The sequence below is a fragment of the Callorhinchus milii genome, unplaced genomic scaffold, assembly GCF_018977255.1.
Source record: "Callorhinchus milii isolate IMCB2004 unplaced genomic scaffold, IMCB_Cmil_1.0 Scaffold419, whole genome shotgun sequence".
Lineage (NCBI taxonomy): Eukaryota > Metazoa > Chordata > Chondrichthyes > Chimaeriformes > Callorhinchidae > Callorhinchus > Callorhinchus milii.
The window spans coordinates 49,826-62,448 of record NW_024705160.1 but is presented as its reverse complement, the minus strand read 5'-3'; the positions used below and the strand labels follow the sequence as shown (position 1 = coordinate 62,448).

At 50.1% G+C, this 12,623-nt stretch overlaps 1 protein-coding gene across 1 annotated transcript; it reads left to right on the top strand.

Annotated features, from left to right (window-relative positions):
* The first annotated feature begins 1,693 nt into the window (after positions 1-1,693).
* LOC121852105 (dolichyl-diphosphooligosaccharide--protein glycosyltransferase subunit STT3B-like) lies at positions 1,694-11,918 on the top strand. Its single transcript, XM_042346207.1, is given in 15 exon segments — positions 1,694-1,814; positions 1,817-1,938; positions 2,752-2,817; positions 2,921-3,020; positions 3,520-3,618; positions 4,376-4,522; positions 5,617-5,665; positions 6,013-6,167; positions 6,789-7,006; positions 7,224-7,411; positions 7,949-8,120; positions 8,240-8,413; positions 8,987-9,100; positions 9,821-10,033; positions 11,844-11,918. Coding segments are annotated over 15 exon segments (2,013 nt in total).
* The last annotated feature ends 705 nt before the right edge of the window (positions 11,919-12,623 follow it).

Sequence of the window (12,623 nt, the reverse complement as noted above, 5' to 3'; positions counted from 1 at the left end):
ATGCGTGGTCAAACATCAAGAATGATCCGATTGTGAACTACATGGTCACATCGCCGTCCACAACGTTGTTTCTCGAGTCGGTGTCCACTGGAGAGCAGGGCCACAACGCTGACTGGATCGCCTCGGATCTTCAACGTGTGATGGCGTCCCATCCGAAGACTACATTCGCTGGCGCGGTCACCGACAACACATCCACCAACAAGAATGAGTGGGAACAGCTCTCGAAGGCTCACCCATCCTCCTATTTCCAAGGCTGTACGTCGCATGGTCTGCATTTGCTTGTCAAGGACATATTCTCTGCCACGAAGACGAGGAAAGCCGGCCAATCAGAACACACATACCCGATCGACTATCCGTTCGAGTACCTGCTTGAGTTCATCGTGGGGTGCAAGGACACGGTCAAATTGTTTCACAACAGTCACGTTCTCAAGGCACAGCTGCAGGCTGAACAGAAGATCGCTGGCGTTCGAGCGTTGGTCCGGCCGGCTCCTACACGTTGGGGAACGATCAAAGGCTGTTGCGAGACGCTGTTGTCGTCGGAGAGGATTCTGCATTCCATTGTCACAGCTCGCGACTTCATCAAGGGGATGGCAGCTCAGAAATGCGAGACCATCATTACGAGCGACGACTTCGTCTCTCTGTTGCAGAAGTCCCTTGCCATTCTCACACCCATCGACGCATTGATTGTCAAATATCAATCCGATTCCGTACCAGTCTCTGAAGTCTTGCCGGATTTTCACGCCCTCCCTGCTGAGTTTGCCAAGCTGCACGAAGACGGTCATGCGAGCACTGAAGAGATCAACTACCTGATCAAGTTGGCAGCAAGTCGCTTTCAGTTCATGTACGGAAAGGCCCATGGACTGGCGTATCTGTTAGATCCTCGCTTCATTGGAGAGGGCTTGAGCCCGGCTAATCGAAAAGAGCTGGAGAACATCTTACTGGAGACACCGATCGATGATGAGACGGCGGTTGATGACGAGAGGCGCTCTTTATGCAGCTCACCGAGTACATCATTTCGGCAGCAGGAGAAGGATGCCGGCGGGTTTAGATTCATTATGCTGCTCAAGGGACGTAAGACACCTTTGCAGTATTGGCAGTCTGACGGCGTGGCCTGGCCCGATCTTCAGAAGATCGGCGTCAAGCTGTTCACGATGGCGACATCCTCTGCAGCCTCGGAGCGCAACTTCTCAACTATGGGCTTCATACACAGCGAGCTCAGGAACAGCTTGGCGCCCAGTTCGGTGGAGAGCAACTATGCGGCGTTCGCCGAATGCAGTTATATGTCCGAGGGCAACGACATGACTCGTTGAGGAGGACTAGTACTGATCTGGAGTATTGAGAATAAAACCATGAGGTTTATTAGGTTTATTAAGGTTTATTAAGGTTTGAACTTTAAACCTCAAATTCGGATATTATTTTTTTCCACCCCTGGATTGAATGGATTAATGAATGACTTAGTGGATGGAAGGGTGATTGAATGGGTTAATGGATGAATGAACGAGTGGATGGAATGATGATTGAATCGGTTAATGAATGACTAAATGGATGGAAGAGTGATTGAATGGGCTAATGAATGGATAAGTGGATGGAAGGGTGATTCAATGGGTTAATAAATTAATGCGTGATTGAATGGGTTAATTAATGAATTAATGAGTGAATGGAGGAGTGATTGATTGGTGAGCAAATTAGTGAAATGGATAGTGAATTAATTGTGACGGTGCACATCCGCGACGTATGCGTGTTCCTGGCGCCCGTGTTCAGCGGCTTCACGGCCATCGCCACGTATCTGCTGACGCGCCAGCTCTGGAGCGGTGGCGCGGGCTCTTTGCCGCGTGCTTTATCGCCATCGTGCCGGGATACATCTCTCGCTCCGTGGCCGGCTCCTATGACAACGAGGGTGTCGCCATCTTCGCTCTCCAGTTCACCTACTACCTCTGGGTTCGTTAGTCACTGCTGTTTGCTAATTGATGTGCTCCTTTCGTGCTGCCGCATTGTGTGGTGGGCGATGCACGCTTTCGTAAAATTTGAGCAACCCAACACTTTTACTGTGGCCGTACGTCTTGTACTTCGACTCGGTGGTTCAAAGTGGCTGTGCTACTCTTCCCGAGTTTGTCATTAATGTTTAACCATAGGAGTCCTATGGTTAAACATTAAGATTCCTAAAGGTGCCTTCACGGCTCTGTGGTGTTGCATTAAAAGACGTGGATATGCATGTGGTGACTGTTCGTGTCTGGAAAACCTTTTCATGTGCAGACTCTAATTATGCAACAAAACAAACAAAATTGTAATAATATCCTTCAGACAGTATGATGTCACATGAGCTGAGATGTCACCTTCTTCCTTACTGTTGGATTTTTTGTTGAATTTCTAGTGACAGATGCAACCTCGTAATTTAGATTTGTATCACCTGTCACAGTGGATTTTCATAAACTCCTCAATCAGATGTTTTGCTATATTCTTTGGGTCTTTCGGTAAAGTCGAGTAGAACAAAACATGTTTACAAAAAACTACTAGAACTACTATGTTGTACAATTTTCTTTTGTTCTACGTGACTTACCGAAAGACCCAAAGAATATTAATTCCTGCAGTCATGAAAGCTTTAAGTCAAGATTCAGATGTTTTGCTTTTAAACATCACTTCGGTGAACGTTTTTCTCTGACGTTTGCCCATGTGGATTCTAATTGGCGATTGCTTTTGCAGTTTATAAAACCCCCTTTGCTTCAGTGACATAACCTGCAATTCTTCCTGCAGGTGAAGTCTGTGAAGACTGGCTCCGTGTTCTGGTCGACATGCTGCTGCCTCTCCTACTTCTACATGGTGAGCGATGCGATTCCCACTCGTGCGTGTATACGTGGCCACGGGCGTTGGGCTGGACGCTGATAGCGCCGTGTGGCTGTGCGTGTGCACCGTGCTGCTGCAGGTGTCGGCGTGGGGTGGCTACGTCTTCATCATCAACCTCATCCCCTTGCACGTCTTCGTGCTGCTCCTCATGCAGCGCTTCAGCCGCAGGCTATACATCGGTACGCCTGCCGATGCTGCACCCCACCGGGCGGTTTGTTTGCAACATTTCTTTGGGTGCAGTTGCACGGGGCGATGGAGTGGAGTTGTGGTGTTCACGAGAAGCTTTCTCCAAGCATTACACGTCTACATTGCTCGGTGCTTTCGATCCTCGGCCATTCTGCTTGGAGGGCAGTCCTCTTCCACCACAATGCGTGTCACTGCAGCTTACTGCATGTACACTGCGGGCCGTCCCGGATTGTTGGCCGAACATGGGCCCTGCCCAGTGCGAAAGCAGTTAGGTAGAGGCCTTGCATTGCAAAGCAGGTTGATACCTGGTTGACATCTGGCGGCGCAACCGTTGACTGGTCTATCACTATTGGCACTCGTTACGTTATCACGGCACCACAAATGTTTGACTGACGAGGCGCATTCTGCCTGCCACCGCGGTGTTGTTGAGAAATGATGGGGTGGAAGATTGCACTCATGTTTGCTCCTCCGCCCCTTCCTGTCCTCCCCCAGCTTACAGCACATTCTTCATCCTGGGCCTCATCCTCTCCATGCAAATCCCATTTGTGGGCTTCCAGCCTGTGCGCACCAGCGAACACATGGCCGCAGCCGGTGAGTCTCCACGCAGGGCACGGTGGAGGAGGGGGTGGGGTGGTGGTGGTGGCTCCGCTGGCCAAGTGCCCGTTCCCTGCTTTTAGAGATTCAAGTTGGGGGGGGGGGGGGGATATTCTATCCCGGCGCTTGAGATCCGGTTGCAAGATCACATGACTGTAGACTTAGGAATTAGAGTTGACGAATCTAATTTTGTTGACGATACGAGAGAAAGCTTCATAATAGGACGATTAATTGTCGCTATGTCAATTTCCCATAGCTTTGTAATTGTATCTTGTATTTTGAATATTGATTTTGTGCTTTCCTGTGCTTCCAATAAAAAGGAATGTGCACGACTGCAATAAAAATAACGATTACTTAAATGTTATTCAGCTGTGGGTCGCTTAACATCATCCTCCTATAAGTCTTCCTATCATTGCAAGTTTATGATCTATAATGTTTTTAACGCATGCGCTGTTAGTGTCGGAAAAAAGTAATGCATTAATTAGACTAACGATGGAAATTATGACATAACCATCATGCTAACAAAATATCTGCATCTCTGATTAGTGTAGTTGGCTACGTACGGCACGGAAGAAGTTCAACATGCATACCATTTTCACTTGATTTTATTTGAAGGAAATAAAATACTGTTAAGAGCAAAACTGGCCTTATATTGTCATACAGTACTGTACATGATAATATCGCTGTATCTCTGAAAACCTATTGGGAATACATTCGGGTCTGACTGCCCGTGATGACCACGTTGCTCGTGCAGGGGTGTTCGTGCTGCTGCAGGCGTACGCCTTCCTGCAGTATTTGCGCGAACGACTGACGCGGCAGGAGTTCAAGACGCTGTTCTTCGTGGCGGTGGCGCTAGCCGCCGGCGTGGTGTTCCTCACCGTTGTCTACCTCACTTACGCGGGTGAGCTACGCCGTGCCCGTACACAGCGGTCGTTCCACTCTGGGTGGTGCCACCAGCGGCTGGCTTTGCTGGTGTGGCCCACAGTCTGCGGACGAGATGCACTGAGAGCACCCTCTGCACTGGAGCTTAAACATGCGGCGGAGGGGGGTACGATGTCGAATGGGTTTTCTGTAGGGGGTTGAGTGGCAAGTGACTGTGCTAATAAATAAATACAAATATGGCCAAATTATTGATAATGGGGCACAAGCGCAAGGCAACTTAATTCACTAAATTCGTCATTTGCGCTGTCGTACAATGTAAGTGTATAAAACACTGATATTTTGTCCAATGTTCTCTCTTAAAAGCACGGAAAGGGTGGTAGATTGACACACATCGCAAGTGTTCTTTACTCTGGGGCGCTGACAGAACTGGGAACTTTTAAGCAACCTGATATGAACAGTTTTGAATTGAAGTGTGAACTCGTTTAATTCAAATAATACGCATACATTGATTTAAACGAAAAGTGAAATTAACAAATGCATCATAGCAAAGCCGATCGTGTGTGTAAGTGCAGTTTTGTGTTATGGTTCCAAAGCCATGTCCTGTGTGAGGCCAGTACTGCTGCGGGGATGGTCTTACCCACCTTGTCTTGCTTCTCTCATCTTTGTCACATCCCGTCCTCTGCACTCCCAATCTCTACTGTCCCTCTCTGTGCCTCGCTCGCCCTGCGCCCAGTCTTGCTCTCTTGTTCATTTTCTCTTCTGCCTCCCTTTCACTGGAACAAACTCTCACTGCACATAAAACAATCAGCTTCACTAACCTACTGCCATTCCTCTCTTAAAACCCATCTCTTCTCCCTCAGCGCATCCTACTGATACCAGGCCGACCGCAAGCCGTCACTACCCCTACTCCTCCTTAACCACTCCCATCTGCCCTCCTGTCACCAGAACTACACCAGCACTTTTATTAAGCCCAATTTTTTTAAATCTCGGCCATTATCATCTTACGTACAATTGCATAATTGCTGTAAGGCGCCTTGGAATAAGGAGCTACATAAATCTAGATAAGTTATGATCATCACTCATTATTACTGCTCCTACCCCTGCCGTCTTCAGGATACATCGCTCCTTGGAGCGGAAGATTCTACTCCCTGTGGGACACTGGGTGAGTTGTTCACAATAAAAAAAAATCTAGCAAACCGCTGTCCGTCTCTGGCACGACACGAGTTTCTATGTTCGCGTTAAAGCGACAATATGCTCATCGGGTGTAACGGTTGGGCTACTCGGTGAGCCTTTTTCTGGGTTTTTGTTTCGTGATAAACGTATTCTCTGTCCGGCTTTCGCCATGCACCACTGCGGGCTTCAAGAGCTCCGTTAGTGTTTGACATAACCATCATGTTTGGCAAAAACTTGCGAGGCGAAACGCTCAACACGCGGCTTAACTTTGAAGAGCCGCGGGTGGAACACGAGAGGCTGAGAAAGCATACGTATGAAGTTGAACTCCTGTTGCAGGTATGCCAAGATCCACATCCCCATCATCGCGTCGGTGTCTGAGCACCAGCCCACCACGTGGGTCTCCTTCTTCTTCGACCTGCACATCCTGGTGTGCGTTTTCCCCGCCGGACTCTGGTTCTGCATCAAGGACATCAACGACGAGCGGGTTTTCAGTGAGAGCTACGCGAGCACACGCCCCTCCCCAGTCCCAGCGGGGGGGGGGGGGGGGGAAGAGTCGCACCTCTCTCCTCCGCTTGTTTGAGCGTCGCAGCCACGGCGTTGTCTTCTGAGACACACTACGACGCGTGGATTGTTTGACCGATTAGAATCGATTTCTTGGCTCGCTTTCACTTTCATTGAATCGAGAGTGTAAAGATTCAACTGTTTATTTGTGTTTATATGGATGGGAGGTTGGCTCAGCGATTGGTGCTTCGTGCTCTGAACCCGTCGACCTGAGTTTTATTTTCTCTACCACGGCTAACGTCCGTGGCGAGTGATATCTGAACCGGTCCCGGGCTCTTCCTCCGCCTTTGCCAACTTGCACTGACCAACCTAAAGTATGGTAAAACAACCCCCATGATCGACACGACATAGAGAGGCCTTCACCGGTGGATTGATGAAGGGCTGAGCATGTGTTGTATGTGTTATTGGTTCACCCGACCCCTGCAGCCACTACATTCATCATAACAAAAAAAATCGTCCAAACGTAAGCGAAATGTTACCGTCCTGTCTGACGGAGCCTGACTTGTTATGTCCTGCTTTGTGTTTTATTCTGCACGCACGCATGTGCACAGTCGCTCTGTATGCGATCACGGCGACGTACTTTGCGGGGGTGATGGTGCGGCTCATGCTCACGCTCACGCCTGTGGTGTGCGTGCTGGCCGGCATCGCCTTCTCCGACACGTTCCGGCAGTACCTTGCCGACGAGCGGCAACCCGAGCGACGTACGGGTGGGGACAGCAGCGACGACGAGGACGAGGGCAAGCGCAGCACCCCCAATCTCTACGACAAGGTGTGGGTCCTGGGCCTCCCCTAGGTCGACTCGGCCTCAAATGAGTACCCGCTGTACGGTGTGAACATCGCCACTGGTCGTGGCTTTGACCACCCACCGTCTCGTTTGCCGTGCCATCTTTAATAGGTGCTCGCTAACGGCACTTGCCCCAACAGTTTGTTTAAAGCCTATATGTCTTTTGTGCGTGCGTGTGCGCGCATGTCTGTTTGTGCGGAAGGCGGGCAAGGTGCGGAAGTACCCCTCGGAGCAGGAGAAGAGCGAGGAGGGGCTGGGTCCCAACGTCAAGAGCATCGTGGTCATGGTGGTGCTCATGCTGCTCATGATGTTCGCCGTGCACTGCACCTGGGTCACGAGCAACGCGTACTCGAGCCCCAGCGTCGTGTTGGCGTCGTACAACCATGACGGGTCCGACCCTTGCCACATCGCACTCCCCCCCCCTTCCCCCCACTCCAACCGCAAGCATACACGTGGTGCACATGTGTCATTGCTCTCACGCAACAACACGCAACAACACGCGAATACATGGGCATGTTTATTTTAGCAGCTTCACATGTGACACTGTTCAACTTGTGTGAGTTTTTGTAACCAGGTGGTAAATAATCACCGAATTTTTTTTAGATCTTTTCATGAGGGTCCATAGGATGTGTGGTGTTTCTTTGTGCGTGTTTTTATGCATGTTTGGATTTTTTCATGTGTTTTGCAAGTTAGCAGGAAACCTGGACAATCGGTACTTTTGTTATATTTGACTGGGAACGATGTCCGGTTCCTGTCTTTTGGAGCCGATAACCAACTGGAAATGGTTACCGGTTCGCCGGTTGTTGTTAAACAACCCTAGTTGAGATCACAAATATGCCACCTTTCGTAATGACGGTTGGTAATGTGTGACGCTGTGATCGGAACCCACGGGTCAATGTGACGCTCCCCTTGCGTGTGTCCCCACAGGACGCGAAACATCTTGGATGACTTCCGTGAGGCATACTACTGGCTGCGGCGAAACACGGACGAGCACGCGCGCGTGATGTCGTGGTGGGATTACGGGTACCAGATCGCGGGCATGGCCAACCGCACCACCCTCGTGGACAACAACACGTGGAACAACAGCCACATAGCGCTCGTACGTGGATAGAATCGCACCGATTCACGCGCACAGCGCACGCATCGCACGCTAACGCACACACCAGGTTCGCAAAAAAAACTGCAGCGATGTGGATGCCCCCACGTTCTGTAACCCAGGTGGGCAAGGCGATGTCGTCCAACGAGAGCGCGGCGTACGAGATCATGCGCAGCCTGGATGTCGACTACGTGCTCATCATCTTCGGGGGTGTCATCGGCTACTCGGGCGACGATATCAATAAGTTCCTGTGGATGGTTCGCATCGCCGAGGGGGAGCACCCCAGGGACATCCGCGTGAGTGCCGCCCTCTCCCCCGCCCCCGAACCCCCACAACGGTCTAGCACCTCGTCGCTCTCCTGCAACGAGCGCACACAGCGGCGCCTGCCGCACTCGGGCAGCGCAAGCGCTGGCTAATGCCGCAACTCCCTTGGCCTACTCCACCCGTGAGGTTCCTGGTAGAGCAGGGTCAATCAAGGGGAAGAAGCGAGGCGCCACATGCCCAAAGTGCTATAGTTGGAAGTTTCATATCATACAGAGTAGCAAGCAGCTTCATCTTAGTTTCTTGCAGAAGACAGCCAATCCCATCAGTGGCCCAAGGTTCTGTGAAAAGACCTCTAAACGGAGGATGGTGGTAGTTTCACATTTTCCGTCGTCGATTGAAACCCGCAAGTGAGGGATATTATGTTGACCCGTTTGCTTGGCGACTACCACTGGAGGGCACGAGGAGTTTATGATCACTCGTGGGTGCTGGATTGATGCTTCGCAGGACAGTGATAGATGGTGGCAGCAGTGGATTGACGATTATGTTGATGTGGTTTGGTCGTGCTGACGGTGCCACACCCCGTGTTTTGTGTCGCGCGTGTGCAGGAGAGCGATTACTTCACACCGCAGGGCGAGTTCCGTGTGGACCGGGGTGGCTCTCCCGTGCTGCTCAACTGCCTCATGTACAAGATGTCCTACTACCGCTTTGGGGAGATGCAGGTAGGGTGCGAGCAGGACGCCCACCTGCCCAGCCCGTCGCACACCACATGGGAAGCGGTAACGTCGAGACCCAAGCACTCGGCTCGGTGTTGTAACTTTTTAGGTGTGTTAGTTTTGTTCCCCAATATTATCCCAATTTGTGTTAACGGCGTCGATGTCTTGAGATGAAGAATCCATTCGGAACTCTCACAGAGACGGTCCGAGAGAACGGTCCACAGAAGCGGGTATCGCAGAGCTCCCCCTGAGATACCTTAAAGTGACCTCTAGGCTACACGGTAGGGGGGCAGCACTTGTCCATTGCCAGAGAATGGACTCAAAGCTGGAATGTAGCCGTATTAATTGCAGAACCAAATGTTATTATCATTGAACTGGCTGAGACCATCAACTCAATACACGTTAGAACCCGGTTGGTTATAGCACATTTAGCCGGCTGGATTCAAACTAAGGATCTCAGCAGAGCATTCTGACCTCTGAGCAAACCAGGCCATCTTGGGATCATCCAGAACTTGTAGAGTGCGGAAAAATACAATGTTCTACACTCTCCTCGGCCTACTTTGCCAACCCGCGCTGACCAGCGTGATAAAGTATGCTCGTATGACCCTCACGCCATGCACGGTGTGGGGAGGCCCTCGTCCAGTGGAATGATGAACGTCGCTGTACGAGGTTGCGAGGTAAGCACGTAATCACACGCCACGGTGTGTCGGCCCGCGCTTGGCGCAGCTGGACTTCCGCACGCCGCCCGGCTTTGACCGCACGCGTAACGCGGAGATCGGCAACAAGGACATCAGCTTCAAGCACCTGGAGGAGGCGTTCACCTCGGAGCACTGGCTCGTGCGGATCTTCCGCGTCAAGCAGCTGGAGAACCGCGAGCCGCTGGGCCGCAAAGCGCGCTCCACCAACACCGTGCCCAAGCAGAGATACGTCTCCAAGAAGGTCGGATCCACCTCCTCACCCGCACGCACCAGGCGCCAACCCTACGTGTTTGGTCATGTGAATAATTGATTGTGAAAATGTCTCGCTGAGTTGTATTCTGCGACGTCTTCGTGTCCATTGGGGGAGGTTACGTCTGTTGCTGTTTTGCTGCGCCAGGCGGTTCAGCTCTGTATCCCTTGCCCAGTTTTGTTTCGCTTCCTTCTCTGTTTCTATGCATGTTGAACATCTTTTGCACCATACGTAGGTAACCTTGCTAATCGGAGATGCGGGGGAAGGACAACAAACTAAACACAAGCAGTTCTAAAGAAATGAGTTTTCAATCTGGATTTAAAAGTGCATAGCTCCAGTGACTTGATATCGGAAAAGCTTTCCAGACGGCCGCAGACGCACATATGAACGCGCGCAATACAGTGGACCGTCTTTGTTTGACTAGCCAAAAGCCGTTTCGAGGATGACCGGAGTTCGTGTGATGACGAGCTTAGCAAGTTATTGTGGTTCATTTGAGCAAGCACTTTGAAATGAGTGCCACCTTATAAGTTAGTTTTTTTGACACTGCTTGGCCTGATAATTGGTTTTTTACCCTTCTATCTGGCAACAAAACTGACACCTTTTCACAAGGAGTCATGTTTGCATAGACCGCAATACCTGCAGTCATAAATACAAACAAAAGACATAACTCTGATAATGTGCACTGTCCTTGAAGTTGATTGGTCCACACCCGAGACAGCTTTCCTTAGATCCAAGTCTCACATGGGTTGGACCAGATGACGCCAAAAGGCGCACTTTTGGCGTCATCTTGTGAAAAGGTGTCAGTTTTGTTGCCAGATAGAAGGGTAAAAAACAATTATCATATTTTTACTGGCAAATGAGGTTCCCATAGTGTAACTGCTTGGCCTGTTGATGCATCCTCCGTCACGTGCTCTTCAGCCGTCTGCGGATGCCTTCCAGCATGGTGTATGGTAGTCTGCCACTGCTCGTCCTTGTTACAATAATATTTTTCACGAGGTTCCTCTTTGGTAAATTCCATGATCATTTGGTACGAAGGAGAAAACTCTTTACACACGATGGGGGGAAACGCTGATAGCTTCGCATGTATAGATTCAAAGATCCATTGCTGTACTGCCATCTCCCAGCCACCTTGCAGCCCAATTCGGTACCACCTGAATCGAGGTAAACTATTCCAGGGGAGCCAAGCAGGACTGTTGTGTGGGGAGGTTGAGCATATATACCGACACGTGGATGCTTGCGAGATTCCTATGTGTATCTTGGTTAAAGAGCCCTTGCTCTGGGTGCAAGTATCTTGGTGAGTTATGCAGATTTGTGAAACTCTCAAACTCAGCTGGATTAGTCAGGTGACCGGGAGAGATGGCAGTGCAACAGGTGGGTTTGTAAACTTATCTGTTAAGACCTTGGAGTGCTGTCCTCTTGAATTAATTGGTTTTATCAGAGTACTCGTTTCTCCCACATGAACAATGCAAAAGAGGATATCAGCAAACTCTCTAATTGCAAGGACCCTCTTTAAAAGCCTCTTCAGACTCGAGGCTTTTGTGGATTAATACATTATATTACGTGTGCTGAAAGTTGATCAAGTACAATAGGTGGTCGTTTCTCTTGGGGCTTCTGTGACGTCAAAAGGTCGACGATGCCTGGAAGCTTTGCCCCGTCTTGCAGGGAATAATGTGACCTTGACAAGAGATTGAAAGCGCGAGGCAGTATCGCCAAAATGCGTCGCAGTCCTCGACGCATGCTGCCGTTTCGCTCGGTGGCGGCGCTAACCCTGCGTGTCCGCGTCCACCCGTGTGTCACGCAGACGAGCAAGAGGAAGCGCGGCCACATCAAGAACAAGATGGTCATCAAGAGAGGGAAGAAGTCGACCTCGAAATAAAAGGGGTCGCACGTGGAATGAATTCCAATCAATCCGCCCGCCCTCCTGGAGAACTGAGTGCTTGCCCCACCGGGGGCACGGGCGAGTTGCAGGGTGCCCGTTGTCTCGCGCTGCCGAGGCAATAGTTTTATTTCCGTTGGTTTATTTTCTTTCTCCTGTTGTTTTCTTCTTACAACAAAGATTGTATATATGGCATCACCTCTCTTTAAGTTGTGACAGCGGAGGATGGGGGGGGAATGTTCTTTCGTGAAAGCGAGTTGCCCCGATGGTAATTGTGCGTCAGGACCATTGCACTGATGTCCGGCGTACGTGAAGGCGTGCGCGCTTTGAAGCTTTCGGCCGAATGACGTGAGATTAATGGGGAGTTTTACAACTTCAAAAAATTAGCATCGCATCCACTGGAACCCCTGTCTTAACCAATAGCCGTGTACCATTGTCACCCAATAATTAAACCCACGTAATTGTGTTAACCATGTCCATTCTGCAACTGTCTTGTTAAGTTTACAAGTTTAAACTTACCACCTCCTTTGAGTGCATGCATTCTTCTTGTTTAATGATTGTGGAGCTGTATTTTGCATCTCCTTAGTCCATGGGCCGGATCAGAAATTTGGTACAAGGTGGCAAATGCTCACTGGCCATATAATTAAATTGGCATAAGTGAAGTATTTGATAACCCACACGTTGTAAATGTTTATCATCATAATT